The sequence below is a fragment of the Anopheles marshallii genome, chromosome X, assembly GCF_943734725.1.
Source record: "Anopheles marshallii chromosome X, idAnoMarsDA_429_01, whole genome shotgun sequence".
Taxonomy (NCBI): domain Eukaryota; kingdom Metazoa; phylum Arthropoda; class Insecta; order Diptera; family Culicidae; genus Anopheles; species Anopheles marshallii.
The window spans coordinates 2977618-3001179 of NC_071325.1; the positions used below are offsets into that span (position 1 = coordinate 2977618).

At 47.4% G+C, this 23562-nt stretch overlaps 4 protein-coding genes across 4 annotated transcripts; 3 read left to right on the plus strand and 1 right to left on the minus strand.

Moving 5' to 3' along the window:
* Positions 1-2785: 2785 nt before the first annotated feature.
* LOC128708362 (inositol polyphosphate-4-phosphatase type I A) lies at positions 2786-8517 on the minus strand. The gene is made up of 6 exons (XM_053803340.1): positions 8400-8517; positions 7642-7731; positions 6975-7136; positions 6692-6892; positions 3008-6617; positions 2786-2918 (listed from the first exon to the last, which is right to left on the minus strand). Exons 1-6 carry the CDS (start codon positions 8515-8517, stop codon positions 2786-2788), a joined length of 4314 nt encoding a protein of 1437 aa, XP_053659315.1.
* Positions 8518-11774: 3257 nt separating this feature from the next.
* LOC128707929 (uncharacterized) lies at positions 11775-17162 on the plus strand. The gene is made up of 6 exons (XM_053802890.1): positions 11775-12186; positions 12250-14343; positions 14377-16253; positions 16326-16504; positions 16587-16934; positions 17030-17162. Exons 1-6 carry the CDS (start codon positions 11775-11777, stop codon positions 17160-17162), a joined length of 5043 nt encoding a protein of 1680 aa, XP_053658865.1.
* A 1245-nt stretch (positions 17163-18407) lies between these two features.
* On the plus strand, positions 18408-19738 carry LOC128707775 (zinc finger protein-like 1 homolog). Its single transcript, XM_053802735.1, has 5 exons — positions 18408-18509; positions 18626-18737; positions 18846-19039; positions 19129-19354; positions 19440-19738. The coding sequence occupies exons 1-5, from the start codon at positions 18408-18410 to the stop codon at positions 19736-19738; spliced, it is 933 nt and encodes a 310-aa protein (XP_053658710.1).
* A 1226-nt stretch (positions 19739-20964) lies between these two features.
* LOC128713797 (uncharacterized) lies at positions 20965-22686 on the plus strand. The gene is made up of 4 exons (XM_053808703.1): positions 20965-21308; positions 21405-21605; positions 21666-22457; positions 22536-22686. The coding sequence occupies exons 1-4, from the start codon at positions 20965-20967 to the stop codon at positions 22684-22686; spliced, it is 1488 nt and encodes a 495-aa protein (XP_053664678.1).
* The last annotated feature ends 876 nt before the right edge of the window (positions 22687-23562 follow it).

Here is a 23562-nt window from a genome sequence, read left to right on the forward strand (position 1 = left end):
GTACACGGGGAGATGCGCTCAAACTAAAGGCAAGCCGAAGGACAAGACAATCTAAGTGGCAATATGATGTTCTAGTTAACCTATTTTTAGTCGCAGTTTTGCATCGGGTTAGGCGAAAGAAAATAAATAAAGGGATTCGATTGGTCCGACTTTTTGCAATAATGGGACGGGTGTTTGGAGCAAAACGATCAGCCGACGCGCGGCAAAACCTTAGCTGGTTCGTATTTAGTCGTACAGCGTGCGCCGTTACTGCTGTTGGTAGTTTGTAGGTTTTGCTAGACGTTTGGTTTTGTTATATACCGTACTCGAATAACCGTAAACGTTCGGTGGGAAAAGTGTGTTATTTTTACAAATAAACATTATCGATGTTGCTATAACTAACTCTGGGTGTTTTTTGTGCGCTTTGAAGGGATATGGTAAAGGTAAGATACTTACTGAACCGGCGCTGAAGTGCCTAAGGAACATCTTTGACAGGTGCAGAAGTCCTCCCAAATCGCTCACGATTCCTTCACCTGCCATGTGACCGAGATGCCAAACGAGCTCATTGGGTCGTAAAGTTAAACCCTGTATCTTGCAGTCAACGAACAAACAAACAGACAGTGGGATTGTTTTTGGTTAGTATTGTTCGTTTTATTACTTACAGCGTACCCAGCTGGTTTGCCTTACACTGTTTTCTTGCTGTTGTTTTTTGCAACAGTTTGCCGACGCTTTTACCCACTTTGCCGATCAGCAGGGCGCGTACCGTTTCAGTTTCACTCATTGTTTCGCATTACGTTGTTACTATCAATTTGAATAACGAATCTGTCGGAAAAGTCCTTTACTCCTACCCTAAAGTATGCCGGTTAGGATGAGAAAATGGTGCAAACGACGAGTTTGATTTTTGGTTTCCTATCGTAAAAACACTACAACCTCACAATTTTGCCTGTTCGCAGTCTCGTGGCTGGGAGGTTCGTTTTTGTTTCATGTATATATTTAAGAAAAAAAAACAAAAACAATCGTTTCGAACTTTTCTTTTTGCCTGCCAAAACCGTATGCGTTGCGGCGACAACGAAACGATTACTAGTTGTAAGAGTGTTGCAACTTTGAATTGATTACTATTGGCACTGTTGTTTTTAGAGCACACTGTTTAAAGAGTTCATTGTTAAATGCGACAAAACGTACGTGCGATATAAATAGGGATGTACTGTATGATAGTTTGATTTGCTTGTTAGTCCAAAAGTGTTTCCATTCGTTACCCTGCATATCCAAAAGTATTTATTTGACAGTAGGTGTTTTTTTTTTTTGGTTTGGCCTTTTTTGTTTTTGATTTTCGAGCGATTTTTCTAGATATGTTGGACTATATGGTTTTTGAACGTTAAACGGTAATGGAATTGATACTATACTAGGGGTTTTGTTTCAAATTTGCATATCCCCTCGAGACACGTTTTACTGAACGTATCACACTACTATTAATTATGCTTGATTTTGAATTTCACTCATCTTTTATTCCCTCTCCATTGGGTGTTTTTTTTGTTCGTCTATGTTTGCACTGCTACAATTCTCTCTACGGTATAAACGGAAACCTTCGATTGCTGAACGTTGAATATGCTAATCGGGCTTGTATAGGTATTGTAATAGTTACGATTAATAGGATTAATGTGTAAAAGAATTTAAGTCCTTCAATCAGGTTCGTTAGCTTCTATTCTGTTTTGTCTGTCACTGTTATTTCTAACTTAAAAAACACTCTTAAAGCTTTTATTTTCTTTATTATTGTGTAGTTAAAAAAAACAGAAAATTTAATTTCCCTGGCACGAACAAAAATAAAAATCTAACTGAAACGAAGCAATAAAACAAAACAAGCAAACCTAAAGGCTCGATGTAAAATGGATAGGTACATCACTGAACCGTTCCGGTGAGTATTTAGACTGTTTGACGAACAGTGTATAACGTTTCATCTTGCGGTGCTCGTATTGGAAGCATTATCGATTTTTACTGTATCGCTTCTTGCTAGTAATTCGTGTGTGAAAAAGTTATGTCTCTTCCCTGCAGGAGATGTGCATGAATCTGAATAATAATTTTCTACCGGTCAAATAGTTTTCACCAGTCTGTTCTAGCGCCATTTTAGCCTCTTTCACGCTCTGAACGGTGTAATTATGCAGTCGGGAAATTGAATTATCGTTACTAACAAGGGAAGGATTCCACCCTTCGTCCTGTAAACATTCCAGGTTATTTGTGTGTTCATTTTAGTACTGCCGACTATTATCGTAAAGCTCCATTTTTGCCTTCCCGAAGCTAATGGTGTTTATCCTTTTGTTCCTATTGTACACTATTCATTGTAAACCTTGATTACAGACTAATGCTCTTTTTGTGTAACTAGTAATAACTTGCACATTGTTCTGTAACCCGTAAAACAAACAGTGCAAAAATAAATGCTGCATTAACTGAAGGAGATAAGAACAGTGTTAATAGTATTTTGTTTCGTTTTGTTCGCTTTAAATAATGAGTTTCATATGTGTTTATGTGGCTACGATAAATTGTTCTAATCAATAAAAAAAAACTACAAAAATCTCTCACTAAACCGTGCGTAGCTTACAATGCGACCCATACACGGTTTACCATGAAGAAAACAAAGGAACGCATTGGACTGTTGTTAACATAACGCAATAAACAAAAAGAAAACAAAAGTTTAAATAATTACAAAAAAAAAACAACAAACTTAGTCACTTATACGTTTGACGTGTCTAAAGGTCTAAAATAATGTAAGTTAAAGAATTTTGCTAGCCCTGTTTTACTTATGAAGGGTGAACTAAGTTTGTGCCTTTCCATACGTGCCGGCCGGAGGTCGATAGACTGCCGGAAGGGACAACACTTGCGGCATGTTGAACGCGTACTTCCGCGTGCCAACGTTCTTCATCGTATTATCAGATCGGGTTCCCTCGCTAAAAAAGACACAACACCGAAGAGAGAAACACGTTTTAAGCAATAATAGAACGTGTAAGATGGACGTTTTGGTTTGAAATATGCTTACCTGCGCATCGTATTAAGCACATTTTGCGCATTGCCCGCGGACAGATGAAACTCCTGCTGCAGCACGCGACACTGCTCGAGCGTAACCGCCATCGAGGTTCGATCCTTGGCACTTTTGCACGACGTGAACCGTAACCCCTGCACAGCGCGCGTTATCTCCTCCGCTAGCTGCAGGATGGCGTAATTTTTAGAACTGTTCGCGCGCAATTCCGCCTCCATGTCATCGAGGAACTTAGCGACGGTATGGTCCGGTACGAGCAGCTCCTTTTGGGGCGTGGTGTACGCACCTACCTTCGTAGGTGTGTCCTGGCTAGCGGAGCAGTTCGGGTTGACGAAGTTAAACGGCACCTTACGATACCGGATGTGGTACTGCTTCAACCGATCGTAATTGTCCCAGTTCGAGCGGTGCTGTTCGCGCGTAAAACCAAGCGTTTCCGCCACCGTTGCCTTCTCGTTTAAGCCGATGTTGAAGAAGACGGGTGTTACGCGGAAACTAACCGCTTCTTTCGTGGGCAGATGGCAAAACACCGACTCCGGCACGGGTAGCAACACACGCAACGCCTGCCGGGAACCGGTCACACGTGGCACTGGTATCGCACCCTTCGTGTCCCGGTGCAGGTTGCTGCGCACGAGCGTAAACCCAACGGTGGCCAGATCTTCCACCGCCACGCTCATATCACCCCACATGTCCGTCTCGTTGCCGTACAGCGACAGCAATCCTTCGAAGTACGCGAGCGGACCGAGATGGACCAGCAGGCTGATGAAGTTTTCCGTCACATTCTGGCCCCACAGCTTTGCCATCAGGCCCGCGACCAGTGAGGTAAGCGCCTGGGAGAAACACACATCCCGTCGATACATGATCGCGAGTGTGGCGCTCGTTTTCTTCATATCCTGCTGCAGCCGCTGCACCGAATGCATCAGGCGAGCCGTCTTCAGCAGTCCATCCATTGCCTGGCGCAGCTTCTTCATCGAGGGACGCAACTCGAGCGCCCAATCGGTGGTGGCTGACAGATCCAACCCGTCCGTAAACTTGTTGCCCTTCTTCACCTTCCGTGCCACCTCACCGACCGCCTGCGTAAGAGCCAGGTTAAGGTCCTTGCTGTTACTGAGATGAGGTGTGGTCGGTTTCATCTCAATACCGCCACACATCGCCACATCGCTAACACTGGGTTTGGTCGGGCTTTCATTGCCGGCCCCTGCCTGCGACAACTCCTCCCGCGGTATCTCGACAGTTGCGATGGCTTTTGTGTCGCATTCTGCCGTTCCAGCATTGGCGTGCGGTAGCGACAGTGGTTGACTCGTAACTACATAAGTCTGTAGCGTTTCGATGCTGGTCGGTCGTTGTAACGCACCCAGCGGTCCACCTTTGGGCTGTCTCAACCGTACTGCCGGGCTACCGCATCGACCGCACAGAAACTTCACCTTCGACACGAGACACATCACACTCGCCTCAATGTTGAGCTGCGTTAAATCCAGCGGTTCCGGTTCCTCCGTCGGCCGGTAGTAGTTTGCCGACGGGCTCGAGCTCATCACCTTCGTATCGAGAAACGCACCATTATGACCGAGCACGATGGCGGTATTCTCGATCAGATAGCCCTGTTCGTCGTACACGTTCGAAAGTAGTTCGTTCTTATTCTCCAGCAGTTGATTTGCCGTCAGTGTGGATGATCCCATATTCGGCAGGCTCGCCAGTGTTTTGCTGTGCTCGGATGTGGTTGCTTTCGCCGCTACTGCCGGTACCTGGCTGGGTGTCACCTCACCGTTGATGTCGAAGTGCGTTTCACTGAACGTGACGCTTCCTTCTTCGCCACCGGACTTCCCTGCCGGTTTGTTCGCTTTGGAAGTGGAAGGTTGCTCGGTCGGTAAATAGCACGGGCTTGGCAGTGAGTACGTCGTGCTGTGCGAGTCGCAACCCTCCTGCATCACACCGTCCTGCTGCTGCAGCTGGTTAAAGCTGCTCTGTATAGTGGCGATTGTATCGCCAAGCTCAAACGCCGACGGGGACGGTACCATCTTCGCCTTCGGTACGCTGAGCGTACCGGATTTGCTGGTGCGTATCTGCGGCCACAGATCCGGTGCCGGTCCCATCGGTGTGGAAAAGTCTTCCAGCTCGGGCGATTTCAGATCCAACGCACCGAGCTGCTGGGTAATCTTCTTGAACGGTGACATGGCTGACGTAGCGGCAGACACCGTCAGTGATCCACCGTCCCGGTGTCCGGTGTCTCCCTCACCAACAGCCCCACCATTGCCGGTCGCTTCGTCGATGATACGATGCCGTTCGATAAAAGCAAATGCCTCCTCGACCAGGCTCGGTTCCCAAATGTTAAGCAGGGCGCGCGTTTTCGTCATCATCTCGTTGCAGAGCGGCAGCATGCCTTTCGGGTTTTTCGACTTTGCCAGATACAGCAGCTGTGACATGATTTCCACAATCTCCTTGCGCAGCTGCTTGATCGCCTGTACCGCATCGTTTGCGGCGGCCACTTTATGTTGCCCTTCGCTCTTCGAGGGCGATTCTTTCACGTGGTGCAGCAGCTTTATAAGGCCACCCGTTTTCGATTTGCCCGAATGGCGCGTAAATGCACCGACCGTGATGACGTCCAGTATGCCGGCCCGCTTCAGCGTATCGTTGTGGGCCCACATGCGCTGCAGGTGCAGATTGACCGGGGCAAACTCTAGCGTTTCATCACCCTTGCGGCAGCTCGGTTTGAAGGACCGGCCGCGCTGCTGCTGCTGGTGCAGGTACTGTTTCGCCTGGGAGTAATCCTTCAGTAGCTTCAGATGCTTGTCGAGCAGCTCCATCTGCTTCTGGCGCCATTCGCCCCCAAGCTCACCCATGCCGGAGATTTCCTGCAGCAGTTCCTTTTCGCGGGCAATCCATACGGAGAGCAACTGCTGGGGGATAATGTAACAAAGGTAGCTTTCCAGCATTACCTCCAGCACGCTAATGTCACCGCCGAGCCCGGAATGGAGCCGGTAGGTGTGTATAATCGGGTTGGTAAAGACCAGCCCTATCTTCGACGGGGGTGGAATGAAAAGCTTTATGCCGAGCTTTGGTGGTAGCGATTGCGAACGCCGATGGCCTAACGGTTGATGCTGATGTTGCTGCTGCTGCAGTTGGTTCTGGTGTGGTGAATTCTCACCCATTGGCAAACCGGAAAACAGGCTCGATTTCATTGGCGATCGGGGATTGTTGCGCCGTTCCATATCGGGCGTGCAGGTTGCGATCGTGAGGAAGCCGGCATTCTCACCGCATGCCTGCGTGCGCAACGGTATCCGCAGGCGTGACGTATCCGCTATCACGCCGAGCGATATCTCGGCCCACCCGATCGGAACGGCCGTTTGCGTTACCTTCTCCCGCACGTCATAGGCGGTGAAGCGTATCAGCGACTCACTGTGCAACCCGTCGCACGACCGGAAGGCAATGGTGCAGATGAACTGCGGGTTCGAGCTACGCTCAATCACCTCCGTTCGGCCATACTTGATCCAACCCGACGACCGATTGTTCGACGTGACCTGCACCACAACGGACGGGTTCGGGGGCTTACCATTACCGTCGCACAGCAGATTATCGCACGAGATAACCGATTCGCAGATGGGGATTTCGTTTAGATCTGTTGGTGTTCCAGCAAGGCGGTAGGATTAGATATAGAAATGCTGCACGTCTGCTGCATCTGATGCCACTTACCGATTTCTTTCCCCGTTTGCAAACGCAACATATCGATGTCGACATCGTGTATGGTGCCACGGTGACGGTCGATCTGTTCTCGCAGGTATTTCAACTGTGCCCGCTTAATGTCGTACTCGGCCAGCCCAATCGCTTGCATCCACTCGAAGCGTTCCTGTTGCGTGTTGGCTGCGAATCGTTGTCTTAAACCATCGTTAAATTCTACAATTTAAATAAAAAAAAGTGCATAAGTCACTTTGCTGTATTATTTTTCCCCTAGCACGCGTAGCACGCAGTTTCATACCCAAATAAAACACGTAACCATCGTATTCCTGCTGCTCGGCGCTAGATGTGATGCATTTATACTTTTCCAGCACGATGCATCCTTGCGGTTCCGAAAATGGGTCACTCGACTTAAAGTAGAACAATAAATTTCCACGCAGCCGACACCACCGTTCGAGGCTTACTGTGTGATCGTCGTCAGTGTCGCCGGGATTGTTGGGAAAAACAACACGAAAAGTAAAATCAGTCAACTAACCATTACAATGTTCTACCAGTGACAAACAAATGTCACATTGTTGAAATATTATTTCCTTTCCAAATAAATTACTGATACTGAGAGTTGTGTTAACGATACCAAGCGAGAACTACATCACCGGCTCCATGTTGAGGTTTACACTTAATTCGTTACGTTTTGTGGAAACATGCAAGAAAACAAAACTCTCGTTTCAAGACTATTCATTGCATAACATTTTCCATTTCATTTTCGGAAACGTTTCGAATTAAGTTAAGGTTCACAGTTATTAGAGGGAAACAGTTTAGGGTCCAATTTGGTTAGTCAAAAACTAATAGCACAAAACCACTACAACGTGTCAGTGGGAGCATATGGGAGTAAACGAGCGGGGTTTTTTTAGTAACAGGGTGCGTGTATGTGAAAGAGGGTTTTTTTTCTATCAGAAAACGAAACGAACCTTGATTTGATGCACTACCGATGCAACTGAATGGCTTTTGGCGCTTTAATAAACCCTTACGAGCTACCCGATCGTTCGTGAGCGATTCGTCTGCAGTTATTCAACCCACACAGCACATTTGAGAAAGGAAAATCAATCTCATCCGAATGTCGGAAGTGCAAATGATTCCAATAAGGTGAAATGGCGAAAAAACAAACGCCGGTTTTTGGAAGGGGAATTGTTTGAGCCCAACAAGTAAGGAAGAAGTTCCAGTTAGCATCGTTGAAGTTTCCGTCGACAGTAGTTGAGAGCCGTGGGTTGTTTGCGATGAAATGAAAGGTATGGATAAAAAAGAGAGGAAAAACGGAGGAGAAATAGAGAAACAATAAATAAAACAATTGCAAAAACAAATCCATAAAAACAACAAAAATGGGGTAAATTCAAACACAAATATTACCGCCATACACAATTAATGCGTATCGGTACAAAAGTAGGGGACCTCATTAAGAAAAGCAATCTTCTGTCCGACCATGTGTAAACAATGAAATAATGAAACACGTAAATATGATTTTCAAACCACAAACCTAGCAAGGGTGCTATGATGAACGAATATTGTTCCATATGTTTCTGGCGTATCCAAAGGTGAAAAATGGTATTGTTGTGGACGTAAATAAACCCAGATTAGCACGAGTCTCTAACCGAGGATGGTACCAGATTAACGAGACGATTACAGTATAACCCATTACATGCCAGAATAAACGTTTTTTGTAGCAACTTGCCTTCGGTTTTACGGAAAAAACCTTCTTGCTTTTCCGTCACGTGCAGTGGGCCTTCCTTTTCGAACTTGTTGCTCGGTTGCGTCGCCAGTGTGATCAGTTCTTGTTTGTTGAAACGCATCCTGATTTGAGTAGCTTGCCCACGGTAAACGGCGTACTAGTTAGGCCACTGGAATGTATGGCGCTTTTGCGGAAAGGATGAACTAGATCCTAGTTTGCGCAGCGCAGCTTCCCTAAAATGGTTAGACAATTTAATTAGTAACTGCAATGTTGTGGGGATGAAGACGTATTAATACGATCAAGTAGCGGAACAATAATACTGAACGAGTAGTTCCATCAACACTTTGGGCGTTTGCGTGTAAAATACCACACCTTTGTGCGCCTTGAGAATCAGGCATATATCTCTTCACTACATTGATACGGAATTGTTTGTTTACGCAGATCGTTATGAAACTTTGCTCTTATCTTACCCGTTTGGTGCGTCGGCAGTAAGATCCACTTGAACACGACAAAAACAAAAAGCTAAAACTCGCCCATCCGTGTTTGCCTTGCCCACTTTCACGGAATGCTAGCTCCGTTTGGGCTCACTCTCTCGCTCTTGCTCTGTTTCAATGCATCTATCGCACTAGGTGGTCATCGTTTCACGGGTACCGTTTTATCTTGCACTTCTACTGGGACAGCCAATTGTTTCGGGATGCAACCAGCTGGCACACACTGCAAAGGAAGGATGTAATTAGCTGTTGGCTATTTTAACACACTTTGGCAGAAACTCCTTGCCGGTACATACCACGGTACGGCAGGGGTTGTAATTCATCCGCAGAGAATTTGCCCACCGTCCTACCCGATCGACTTCTGGCTACATATACATGAGATGCATATGTTTTTCTGATAGCTGTCAAATTGATGAAGCCGCGACTATACGTACAGTGGGTTCAAAGTTACGCACAGCTGTCAAAATTATAGTTTTAAATATCTGTGTTATTACGGCTATGTATTCCGTTAAATTGTTTTATTTGTAATAAACACTTCACCGAAAATCATCCAACTCTAAACTTAACTCATAATTCTCCATAGTAGAACCAAACTAGGCTTGAAGTTTAAATAATGAAGTACAATGATTTTTAAAATAATTTGAAGTGTAAGGCAAATATGAAAACTTGCAAAACTGGCAACAGGGTTGCGAGCCATGCATTTGGGTGTGTAGCAACCTTACCCCCTACACGATTGCACACACACTACGTTGGACTGTTGCGCCTGCTGGATTGAAATTTCTAACGAGTCCCAGGAATTCCCTTTTGTTCGCTGGAGCAGAGACGGTGCGCAACTCCGCTGGTGCATGGTGTGCATTGTTTTTTGTTGATAGTTCACGCCTCATGCGCAGAAATGGGACGAGAGGTTTAAGCTGAGCTGCAAAGCACCAAGCAGAACCATCCGTCGCGTTTGTCATTCGCCAGCAATCGACGAAACAAGTGAACAGAGTGGCTTTCTCCGTGATAGGTGCAATTAACCGTAAGTGTTACATGACTGCAATTCGAAGTGATGGAATTTTTTGAGGATTTTTTTGTGTTAGTTGCCCAGAGAGTTGGAAAATTTGATGGTGGCAATGCGAAATGTGATCCCTGCTTTTCGTGGTTCAAAAATGTAAATGGTAACGATGCAACGCGTTATTCATGAAACAAGTGCACACTGTTTGCATAAAAAGGAATACAAATACCCTTTCCTACACGTTACCCGTTCCCTTTTTCATAACAATACGAACCCCGGGGAGGGGTGTGAGAGGTATGTAGTAGGGCGTGTAAATAAGTGAGTGAGTGAGTAACCGTCAATAGGATCAAATTAAACGCGCAAGTGTTCGCGAACGGGATAGTTATTTTTTCTACGAAGAAACATACGTGAATCATAAACCTGTTCTCCGACGCCCAACCATGGCCCTCACTAACTATGATAAATATGCTGTGTGTAAACACATACACAGAGAAACAACTCATGTGTCATACTGGAAGTGATTTTAGAATAACGTTTATTTGCATATAAGCGCACAAAGGCGGGCGCTCCGAACGCCGCACAACACCAAACAACTAACAAAAGCCTTTACGAAAGGTGAGTTACAGCTAAACAGCCGCAGGTGATCCACAATTGCAGAGCCGGTATTTGAATTCGTCAACCTTTTTTTTTTTTGCACTTCCTCCAATCAACTCTGTTGGACAGCTGCCAGGTGTTTGAAAGAATTAAATAACGAATACAAAACAATAAACCGGTCGAACGAGAAATTCACCTGAATTCAAATCCTGATCTGAAGAATATCCTTTGGTCGGTAGAAACGGATAAAAAAGGACAACGAATACTGTACGAAGAAACAATAAAGTTTGCATGTAAGTATTTTAAAACTAATATCGATAGTTAGCTAGTTAGTTAGACAGTTATTCGTTATCCAAAAGTGCATGGAATGTCGTGAATAATTTAAAGAGAATTCATGCTTTTAAGTACACTAAAACCTCCCTACAAATGCCTTGGAACATCCGGGATCTCCGAAAGTGATCCTCATTAGATTTATTGACACAATTAGTCGCAGCGTTTGTTTATAAAAGACACAACCGAGCACTACCTGAATATAGCCTTTGAACAAAACCTCAAACAAGAACGAGAATGTGGAGTGTCATCATCACTCATTAAAACCGATAAAAATGCCTTCAGTTTTTTATGATGAATTCTTTGTTGCCTTTATACGCACATTGCGTTATCATGCGATAAGAAGCGGAGCGCGCGATATCACCGCGATGCGTTTTTCATCGATAACTTAATAATAAATGGTGGGCTTTTGAACCTTCATTCCATGAAAGCAGTACGATTGTTATCCAACATTTTGTGCGCGATAATTGGGTGAACTAACCGATCTAATTGTGTAGCGAGGTGGTGTGCCGTAAGCGTGAAGAAGATGTGGATCATAGATGGAATGTTTGTAATATGGAAAGGGTTTTGATATGTTGCCATATGTTGGGCCCACTAAGTGCTGAATTGCACACAACTTTTTGATCCTAGTACCAGAGGGTGATGCGCCGATAAGCATCAGTTGTTGGATAATGTACTTCCGTAAGAACAAGCTGCGCGCACTCGATGTTGATAATAGAGCGAACGACCCGCAGGCGGTTTGTCTGAAGCCTTTAGAACCTTGACGATGCAATAATGCTTGTGTTCCAACAACAACAACATTGACAGTCAGTCTCAACTCGAATTCCCCTGACCGATGAATGACTCACCGAGCAGCTTATCGTGCAAAATGATGTTAAATACGGTCGCGCTTACCACCACTAGCTCATCGCTGTCTCTGTTTCTCTTTCTCCCCCATAGGTTCACACGCCACCCAGGCTAGATGTAACGATGATGGAGCGGAACGATTTAGGCGAGCGCAAAATGCCTCAGTCTGGTCCCGTACCATTACCGCGCCCAAGACAGCACGTAAAGCAGGACGTGAACACACATCAACCGACACCGTACGTCAACGTAATTGTAGAATCCATTCCAGCGAATAACGTACCCGTACCGGCACCGAGACAGCGTACGAAAATAATGATATTTGACGAGGAGCAAAAACCCCAGGGCACCGACTATGAACAGGATGAGCGTTATCAGAATGTTGTTATCGTGCGTCCTGCACCACCGTGCCCGACACAGCTAAGCCAAGGTTCAGTGGCCCGCAAGGTTGCTTCCCATGAGCCGGGTGGTGGTTTCCCGGGGTCTGATACGTCGCTAGGCGACAATTTGCGGGAGTTGAAGATACACAACGACATCCGTGATTCCGTCACCAGCACGAACCAACGGGGTTTAGATGCGGTTGATAAACCAAGCGACGAAGTTCGCGCGGATGAGGAACCACAATCGCCCAGTGTGGACGGGAAGTATAAAACTTTATCCCCGGGTGATCTATTCAAAACCATCGGTACGGCGTCGCGCATGCTGACGGAATCGATCGGCGAGCGGGTTGCGCACAAGACGAAGAAGGTTGCACATAACGTGCGCAACACCGGCACGAGTCTGGTCGCTTGGAGTCAAGAATCGCGCAAGAGTGCTGCCGGCAAGCTACTCAAAAGCGTAGGCAAATCGGAAAAGGCCGAGGGAACGATGGAGCAGACGGGAGAGGAGCAAAACTCGAGCCCCAAATCGAAGAGCGCATCGAACAGCCCGAAAACAGCGCGTCCACATTCGGTCGCCTCGCCGGATGTGATCGGCAAGATTCGGTTCGAAAGTCCACTGATGAACAACGCTGTCGCGAGTGGGACGTCGCCAACTGTCCAGACGACTTACGACATACCGAGAAAGCGCAATCTATTCACCGGCCTACGATCAAAAGATTCGACGCCCACGTCCACCGCACCGTCATCGCACGGTGGTAGCGTACGGGTGAGCAGCAGCAGTTTGGCCTCGTCCGAGGGTGCTGAGGTCGCACGTGGACGTTTTGAGAGAAATGCACCGGCGAGTCAGAGCCTGTACAGCCGCGTCGTACCGAAGCGAAATCGGGGACCGGTCGCGAATGATGCTGTCATACCGCCACCGGGACAACTTTCACGTACCAGCAAGAACAAGAGCGAATCGAACCTGTACGAGTCCGTATTTTACATCGGACCACCGGTGACGGGCGACTTGACGAGTGCGAATGATGGCCTGTACGGGAAGCTTAACATTATTCCACATTCAAAGATGTCCAGCTCGAGCAGCAGCCTTTCGGTGTCCTCCCACCAAGAAGCGGGTGGTTCGGAAGAGGACAACACCGCACACGACGCGATCCGGGGCGGTGTACGGGTACGCGACAAAGCAGCACCATCTGGTAGCGGTGTGAATTCACCGAAAGGCACCACTACACGCCCTGTAACGCGTAGAATATTTTCACGCCGTCTCTCGATCGGTGAGTTGGAACAGCAACAACAAAACTTACGTTCGGATTCGTGGAATTTCTACGACGTCACAATGGCGGACACGTTCGAAACACACAAACAGCAGGATGACAGGGTGGAAGACCACGACGAAGAGGAGGAGGAAGAGGTGATTAGCATTTCGCATATCAGCACACCGGAACCGTTTTACGAGAATAGCGAACCCAGCCGAATGCCGATGCCGATCTCTGTACAGCTAGCGCAGATGCGATCGCTGGATGTGCTGCAACCGGTACCGATCGGTGCGGAAGGTATCCATCTGCGGCACGATTACGACGAGGTGTCGATTGCGGACATTATAGATGAGTTCGATCCGTTGGCCGGTGCGGTGAGTTACGGTTCGGCACTGGAAGCTATTATCGAGCAGGATAGCAGCAATGGCGAACAGGGAGACAACCTGGCGCTGATCGAGAATCTGCTCGGGGCGGAATCTTACAGCCGGATGCCGAAGCGTTTGTCAGGAAGGTTAGTGTCGGAACGTTGTCCAAAACCACCGCAACGTTCCGATTCGTTGCTTGTGACGGAAACGTCTTCAACGGCAGCATCTACTACTGAACCTACAACAAGTCCAACAGCGGCACCGGAGCGTGCAGTACCTGCTAAACCGGTACGTCGGAAGGTGATACGCTCCACCGCAAGACCGGCGGAACAAACCGTCAGTCAGATTATCCACCAAAATCTGAACCTTCCGTCGGGCAGCGTGGAGAACTTGGTGGAGCTAGAGGAACGTTTGATCGAACCGCATCTTGCGCGAACGGGTGACGATGAGCCAGTAAATGGAGATGCACCAGTGGATCTGAGCTATCCGCGGGAACCACAAACGAACTGGTACGTGGGGGAGGTGGAGCAGCACAACGTAGGAAACGCCGCCCAAGGTCAGGTTCCGATTAACACCAACCTTTATAGGAAGCGCGTAACGGTTGATCCGATTAATGAGAATCGTCTCGGCTACGCGAATGCGGACTCCGCTGGGAAGGTTACCAAGTCACCGTTTATGGCGGCAGGTTCGGGCAGTACTAGTAGTGGTCGTCGTCCTCCCCAAGATGAAGAAGGTTCGTCTGATGACGAAAGAGCATCCTACCTGCCCACCTATATGGAAGCGATTGGTGGATCAGATCAACCCACGGAACGGGGTCCTGCTGAAACATCTGCTGCAGCTACTATTGCTGCTAGTCCTTCAGGTTCTACCACCACGGGTGCCATAGCCAAGTCAGCCAGTGTTGCTACAAAGCTGCTAAATGTGCTGAAGCGCAAACCAAGCTTCAACAAAGGCGAACACACATCCACCGTCCTAACCACACTCGAGATGGTACCGAAGCCGAAGCTAACCGAGCGGCTTATATCGCACAAAGGGCACGTGCTGAAGTTTCCCTCCGGCAAGATCGGTGACGTGCTGAACGAGCTGTCACCCCGATCGGTGGTATTGCGCGAACGAATCTTCCAGACGTATCTCGATCCGCAGCAGACGCTACCGAAGGAGGCGATTCATCTGCGCCACATCCTGTCGGTGCAGAGTATACTGCAGCACAAGTTTGCCGGCGAGGGACGGCTCGATCTGCACTGCTTCGAGGTGGTGCTCGGTGTGCCAAAGGGGGCCAACACCTCCGGTACGGGTGGGGGAGGTGGGACGGGTTTGTCCGCGCTCGCTGCCGCCTCGATGTCCACCAATCCGGATCTGCTGATTACGAGCGGGACCAGCGCGAACGTGAAACTCGTTCGCCAGTCGTACATGTTCGGCACGCACAAACGGTCCGACCGGAACCTCTGGATGGCGAAGGTGCTCCAATCGGTGACGGACGTGTTCGGCGGCGAGGGTGACCTGTTGCGCGAGTTCTTGCGGGCCGGTTGGTGCTACGTGAAGAAGTCAGTTTCAGCACCATGGTCCGGTGCGTGGATGTTGCTAGCGAAGCGCAAGCTGTACCTGTATAGCTTCGCCGACAATCGGTTGGAAGAGCTAGACCTGAGAAAAGCACGCTGTATCGGTGTGGTCGATAACGAACCGGACACGATCGGTACGCTGTATGTCGAGCATGGTCCGAGCCTGTTCATCGACTGTCCGCCGTATACGACGCTGTACTTCGTGATGGGGTCGCCGCGGGAAACGCAAATCTGGCACAAGGTGATCCGGCAGGTGGCACACAAAAATGGGCCCACGCTGCACAGTCAGCAGTTGACGCGGGGCGACGTACCGGTGCTGATCGACAAATGCATCAACTTCATCTACGCCCACGGTTCCATGTCGGAGGGCATCTATCGGAAGTCCGGCTCACAGTCGGCCGTCGTGCGCATACTCCAGCTGTTCAACGAGGACGCATTCAACGTGCAGCTCACACGCAACGATTACAACGAGTACGATGTAGCCGGTGCGCTGAAAAAGTTTATACGCGAGCTGCCGGGTTCATTCTTCGGCAGCTATGCGGCATCGTTCGTTGCGATCGGAACGCTAAACGCTGGGACGGATGGGCAACAGCTTAAGATCGACTCGTACCGGCAGTTGCTTGACCGTTTGCCCCGGATCGAGTACTGCACGCTGAAGAAGCTGCTCGGACATCTCGCGTTCATCGCGTCGCTCGAATCACATAATCGGATGGGTGTTCCCAACTTGGCCATGATTTGGGGCTCGGTGCTGCTTGCGAATGCGAGTCAGAATACCGTACAGGAGCGGACCGGTTACCATCAGCAAGACGCGGATGTCGTTGCGGATCTGATCCGCCTGTACAGCAACCTGTTCCCGGTGGCAGCCGACGAACTGTACAAGGAGCAACTGATGCTGACAGTGCTGAAGAAGTACCATGCGGCGGCAGAAAATCTCTCCGACACGGTTAAACATTCGGGCGACTTGAAGGTGTGGATAACGATCGACTGCGATAACCCACCGGAAGAGGAGAGTAGTATACGCGTCGGTGGAAAGAGCAGTACCGGTAGGGAGGTAAGTTTCGGTGAAGCTATGTTCGCAATATTAGGATATGGTGAACTTATTGTGTTTTTTTTACTTCCACAGGACAAAGCACAGGTTAATGTGGATGTCAATCCTACCAAGACTGCCGCTGATATATGCAAGGAGCTGGCAGCAAAAACGAAACATCCCTGGTACAAACTAACGCTGTACGAAGTGATCGCAAACGATGCACTCATCCGTCCCATACACTACAGCGAGAAGGTTTTAGAGATAGTCGTTCGGTATGATTGCCCTTTGTCTGCTTTCGAGGTCCTGTTGTTTTTTTCATTGTCCATTTGCTCCTCTATCCAACTCTTTCCACAGATGGACATACTGGGACGAGTCGGATCGTAAGAATAACTATCTTACGCTTAAGCCAACGACGACCCTGAACGATGTGTATCGCACCATCCAGAAGGCACCGGTATTGACACCGACGATGGAGCTGAAGTTTGCCGAACGCAAGACGAAGGCCCTGCGCAGCCTGCAGCTTCAGCTTATTGGCCGTGGATTGGTGGTGTTGAAAAAGATGGAAAAGAAGGACAAAGGTTACGAGGAGATGCTGAAGATCGATCTCACGCAAATGACGGCGTACATCGGGTGCGAGCCAAAGCGCGACTGTTCCAGCCTACGGTGGGCAATCACACTGGTGGACCATAGTTTCAAGAAAAGGTATGATAGCTGCTGCTATCTCATGCAGATCGCGCGTATTTTCGGTGGTATACTTGAATTAATATATTTTTACGTTCTTTTTCACATTAAAACAGAACCCGCGATTCACCTTTCATCGGCCATGTGTTTGGAGGATTCGATTACGCTAGCCAAATACTGTGGTATTCGAGCATTCTCTACAGTCAATATAAGGACGACATTCTTCCCAGCGGGGATTTGTTTTTCTAATTGAAAATTTATAAATAGGAAAATCCTTGCTTTAGTAATAAGTACAACAAGTGCATTTTGAATTTTTGAAGTGGTATTGTTTATATTATTCATATTCATGAATTCCAACCCACGTATAGGGGAAAAGATACAGATAGTAGCATCGTGACATGTTTCTTATAGTTTTTATGTTGATTGTTACACATACGTTGATAAGAATTTTATAATATGAATTACGAAGAGAAACCACCATAACCGGTAAATGTGATCGCAGGAATTGCGGAAATGAGCCATATTAAATAACGTTCATTCCAAACCGTATAGCAAACAATTGAACATAGATGCCGTTATGTAAGATTACATGAATTGTAACAATAAAAGTTAAACCATGAACATAAACAAGCGATAGAAAATCGGTTCTATTTTAAACATAGTTTAGCAACATATTAATTAACAAATTCAAAGTAAAAAATTTAAAGAACAATCGGTCTAGATTCAAAGCTAGTTCCTTTAACGCTTTTGGTAAACTCTAGTGAGCGTGAACATACTGCAAATAAAAACACACGAAAATTTGAAATTTTTGATTCAAATTAAATTCATTCGAACATAAACGAAACCGTAGCGTGTATTAATTTAATTTGGTTTTGGTATATCACTACATTCGTTTTCATTTTTGATATTTTATATTTTAGAATTTCACGACAATAGTCAATTTGCCATAAATTATTGATTGGAAGATTCCTGTGCAGACACGCCCAAAGGGAAGGCTTTGTGCACTGCAGTTGAACCGAGAGTGCATTGTGAACCCTACGTAACCATTCACATCTTTCAGCTGTCAATGTGTGAAATCACAACAAAAAGTACAAGCGCAATGTTAGGAGTTTATACTGCAAATATTGGACCCAAAACACCGAGCGAGCTTAAAGAACGATCACAGCAGTTCAGTGATGAATGAACTTCTCAAACGCGTAAGCAAAAAAGTGCGTAATTTATCAACATTTACATCACGAACCGGCTTCTGGGGCTGTCAGTTTTGTTTGTTGTTTCTTCTTTTTCTTCGTTATAGTGACAGCGCGCACCGTACCGCATGATCCAACCTGGCAAAGTGGTGCGAGGTAATAATCTGTGGCAGAAACTTTAACAACGAGACGTGGCTAGCCACAACACTGTCGGTGCGGGGTTGAAAAAAAAAACACGGTAGAAGAAGAGACCCGAAACATTAATTAAAATCATAAAAGCATCACACAACGGTCCTAGCAAACGATAATGGGTCTCTGCAAGTGTCCCAAGCGGCAGGTGACGACGCAATTCTGCTTCGAGCATCGAGTGAATGTGTGCGAAAACTGTATGGTGGTGAACCACACGAAGGTAAACATTACGGTGCCGTGCGGCACCGTAGAAGGGCGACAAGTTTCAGCATACCATCCCATAAACATTAACATTTTACGCTTTGTTTGGCTTCCTTTTTCTTTGCTCGAAAACAGTGCACAGTGCAGTCGTACATTCAGTGGTTGAAGGATAGTGATTTCGACTCCAACTGTACCCTGTGCGGAAGTCCACGAGATAGTGACGATTGCGTTCGGCTCATATGTTACCGTACGTGTGTTTTGGCAGCAGCAAATCGTTTCGCAGTTTTACCATTCTAGGATGATTGAATCCGTTTTTTTAATGTTTTGGCTGCGGTTCGTCACTTGCTCTTTGCAGATGTCTTTCACTGGAAGTGTCTCAATGCGCGACAGCAAATGCTACCCCCAAATACGGCCCCCGGTGGCCATACCTGTCCGATCTGCAGTGAACCACTGTTTCCGCCCAGCAACCTGGTGTCGCCGGTTGCGGACGTGCTGCGCGTACGGCTCGGCCAGGTGAACTGGGGCCGGAACGAGCTTGGCCTACCGTTGGTAACGAATCGCAGCAGCTTCCCAGCGAACAAGCTGGCAAAGGTTCTTTGCATAATTTCATGAACGTTTTCCCTTTTGGTGCATTTTAGATTTTGGATGATAAGCACGATAAAAGCTACACGGAAGCTTCGTCCAAACCATCGGTGGATCTGATGGCAAATCAGAATGGTAGCGCCATGACGGGATACAGTGACGTACACGGGATGATGTCCCAGGGCCGGACAATGGGAACCAACAGTACGAACCAAGGGTCCAGTAAGGAACGGCCCGAAACACCCCATTCGGTACTAAACCTCGATCCGTACGTTAATATCGGTAAGCCAGCATTGAAATGAACGACAAACCCTTACCGCTAGAAGGCTCTTACTCACCGCGTTGCTTTGTGTGCTGCTTTTTACAGCAAACAGTAGACGATCGACACTGCTCACCCGAGAACCACCGATCGGTGGTTCGGATCGGGACGACAACAAGTACAAGCGCCGCACACCGAAGGAAATATTTTCCCGGTGGTCCCGCCGGCTGTACGCACCGTCCGCCCGGCCCGTTTGGCGAAAAACGTGGTTCCTGTTCGCGACCGGTCTGCTCGGGTTCGTCTGCATCGTGTACGTGATGGCAACGATCAGCCGGGGCGAGGATCACGGTGACCGGGAGCTCGGTGGTTTCATTCCGAATCGCAACCTACCGCACGCCGAAGAGTGACGATCCCTGGTCGGATAATAAGGAGAAGAGAGAGAGCTTATCCATCAAAACATTCTGCTCGCAATTGTGATGTGTTGTATTCGGTGACGAAGATCAAGTGTATGTATATGTGCGTGTATGCGTGTTTGTGTGTGTGTGTGCGCGCGCGAAAGAAAGGTAGGAAAAAAAAGAAACACTGTTGTATATGCGCTAGTGGGAAGGAAGGGAGCACTAGGAGCTGTGTAAGGAAATATTTTATTTGTTTTCATTTACAAGAAAAAAGTACATTTACGTATTAACATTCAATTAAAGATGCATTATTATTGCGTTATTATTACAAAAAAGCAGTGTCTACGGTTCTCCTTAAAATTGCCGCAGGAGTGTCCGAAACTCGTCGTCTGATGAACGCTTTTGTCCCGATCCATTCTTCCGGCCCATCCCGTCTCTATTTAACGATCTGTGGCTGTGGGTTGTCCATCATTGAAGTCACTCGATAGCATCCACTGGTAACGAATGACTGCAATCGTGAGCGATATTAAAGTCACCGTTACGTGCCTTCTGCCTTCAAAGCTGCTGGGATGGGATGGAGATCAACATGAGAAAAAAGGACAGTCCGTGCCATAAAGCTGTGTGTGAAGTATACACAATGTACAAAACAAACTTGTTTTTTAAGTTTTAGCGCAAAATATGTTGGTAAAATAACTCAATTTACATAATAATATTTAAAAGAAAAACAACTCGGTGAGCATTAGCGGATTAAATAAAATTAATTAAAAATTTATATAAAACAATAAAAGAATAAATTAAAAATACAATATCACACACTCACTGAAGCACAAGTCCCTTAGATAGACTGTCGCAAAAACGTATATTGTTTGCTATTGCTTGCTTTACTCATAAAGTATCTGCAATGTACGGCCATTAGAGATAATTATTTACACTTTTACCCAAGCAATTAGGGTAACGGGAACTAGATAAATTGAGTTTGAGATGAACAGGGAACAGGCACAACAAATGGTGGCCAGCAGGAGATAGAAACGCTAGAAGCGAGGGACCATTAAAGCGCATATAACCGGAAACGGGTCGGTTCCAAACTAATGCATCGATGCACATTGTGCAACGCAAGGTTGGCATGAACTTGGCGACATATTTTCGCTCGTACGCGGAACGGTTTTGCGGATTTTTTTTCCTGCAACGCACCGTAAGGTGTTGGCAGACAGTTGCTGGTTAGCTCTAGTTGGGATAAGATGTTTTTTAGTGATCGAAAAATGAAGGGGATGAACATCCTAACGCTGGTAGTGATTTCGGTGGAAGTGCTTTTCGGAGTCCGGTTTGCTGGTTGCGCTGAACTCGGCACCGAACCGGACCTAATGATATCCGCCGACGGCATTCTAGACGCACAGCTGATGCCCATTACATATCTAATGCTGGACGGTGTGTGTGAGATGAGTGAAGGTGGTGGTGACTGTGGTCAGGATAAGGGGGCTGAAAGTCGTGCTGAACCGGACCGAACGGATGAGGGACCATTGCACGAGCTCGGATCGAACGATGCCAGCTACAGTAGTGCGCTTTCCACGCTGGAATTTCACCGGTAAAATGAGAACACTCGTCGAATGTGCTACCTTTGGATGGCTGTTACGCAAAGCAAAACCTTCTCTCCAACCAAACTCGCTCTGTTTCACCGCAGGACGATGATCAATCTTTACCGCTGCAAGGGTTTCCTCGCCAAGCGCATCATCAACGTGTATCCGTCGCAATCCCAACTATTCAAACGCATGAGCTCAGCGATGCCGAACAGCTCCTCCCCGATGATGAATGCACCGCAAGATCCTACCGATGGTATGCTTTACGATCCGGGCTCGTCGGGATACAAAGAATGGCTCACAAAGTAAGTATAGCGGGTGCCTTTGGTTGCTTAGCTCTGTGAACTTCCAATCTCGTTTTGCAGGACCTCTACACTGGATGACATTTATGAGAATTTTCTCTCCACGCGCAAGGTGAACGATACGCTGAATCGAAGTCTCCAGCATGCCACTTTCCACCGGCAGTCGGAAGCGCATCATCCGACGTCGAATCCGCGCCTCGGTCAGGAAGAGTACTTCGACGAAGGTATCATTACCGGGTACGCGATGCAACCGGAACAGATTGGTAGTGTGCAGGGTGGTGGCGCACCCGTTGGTAACTACGACCGTTACGGACAGTACGGTGCGAACGATCTGCAGCTGAGACAGTCCAAGTACCAACGGGGCCTGCTGCAAGGCGAAGCGGACGGTGGTGGGTATGAGGCATCGCGCGGTGACTACGCCTACCACCACCATCATCACGCGCCGGTGGTGGAGTACGAGGAGAAAGCGGTCGATAAGAGTTTGCTCGGCTTGAAGGATCTGTTCGACATCGCGCTGACAACGCTCGCGTACCTGTCGTTCGGGATGTTCATACTGCAGGTGATCATGTGCATAACGATGACGAAAAGCGACTCGAACATGATGATACTGCCGACCACCTCGGAGGTGGAGGTGGAGGACGAGGAAGGACGTCGGGTTGCGCGTGCGCTGCACGTGGAGGGGTCGGCTAGGGCGCGGGAACTTAACCAGCTGGCGATGTACGTGGTCGATTCGATCGATACCATCGCTGGGAACGGTACGGCACAGGATCTCTGTCTGCACGCTTGCCTCTGCAAGGCGAACAGGTTTTCCCGCGACCTCACCAGCATCCCCGGATATTGGATCAGTGTATGGAGGTGCGTATTGCAGCAGAGTTATGTGGAGTTCTGGTCCGTGATGTCTAAGTACCTGCTCCTTACTAACATCCTTTTTAGCTTCGGCGTATCCTGGTTAGCTCGCTACAAACATCCCTCGAGAAACTTACCAGAGTTTGCGTTGAGGTGCATGAGCGCCGCTCTGATAGGTCTTGGCAATGGCAAGTGCACAGAACTTTACCCTTGTGGAGGCAAACAATCGAAAGCCTAATATAGGTAAGCATACAAGGTAGTAGTAGTTTCGCTCTCAAAATAATTCTACAATCGAGTTTAAAATAAACATCTGCCCTACTCTAGTATGGTTTCTCCTATTGCAAACGTTCAACATTCGAACTAGAGCTGGGTCACAAACTCTGAACCTGTACAGTTCGATCAAGTGGACGAACGAACTTCCTACGTCGAATTATGTTGTGGTTGAGCTATCTAAATTAAATGTTAAATGTAAAAGTAATTAAACGAACGAACGTAATGCAGGTTGAACTGCCCTAACGCAAGTGAAACTGCTCGTAACGCAGGTAACGTAGGTAAGGCGACCTAGAACGACAGGTTGACCAAACCCTTATTTCGATTGTATAACTTCATTACGAAAGTAGTCTATAATATCATTTAAGTAGTAGGCCATAGTAGTAGTAGTAGTAGTTATACTAGTAGTAGTAGTAATAGGTACCAATCGAGGGGAGACGCTCCTTGATTTACGACGGATTACAACATAACCTGGTGGAAATCCCCGCACCCAACAAAACAAAAACTACAACGAAGGAAAAAAAACACCCGGAACAAAAGGGAAATGATCTCTTAGTAAACATCAATTAGGGCTTGCATCGTTTGTTCGTTCCCACCCAAAAAAAATTTCACTCCAACACACACATATACCGCCGCTTTTCCTGCGGAGTTTTCACCCGTATTGCCATCGGCGGCAGGCACAGCAAACCGTAATCAATCTGCTCACTGTGACAGAATCCATTTTTCTTGCTCTTTTTTTGTTGTCGTTGTTGTAAGATTTTTGTGAGATTCATGGTTGCGTGCTTACCTAAATTGGATAAATCAAATACATTTTCACCAACCCTTCCCACCTTCCCCGCACGCG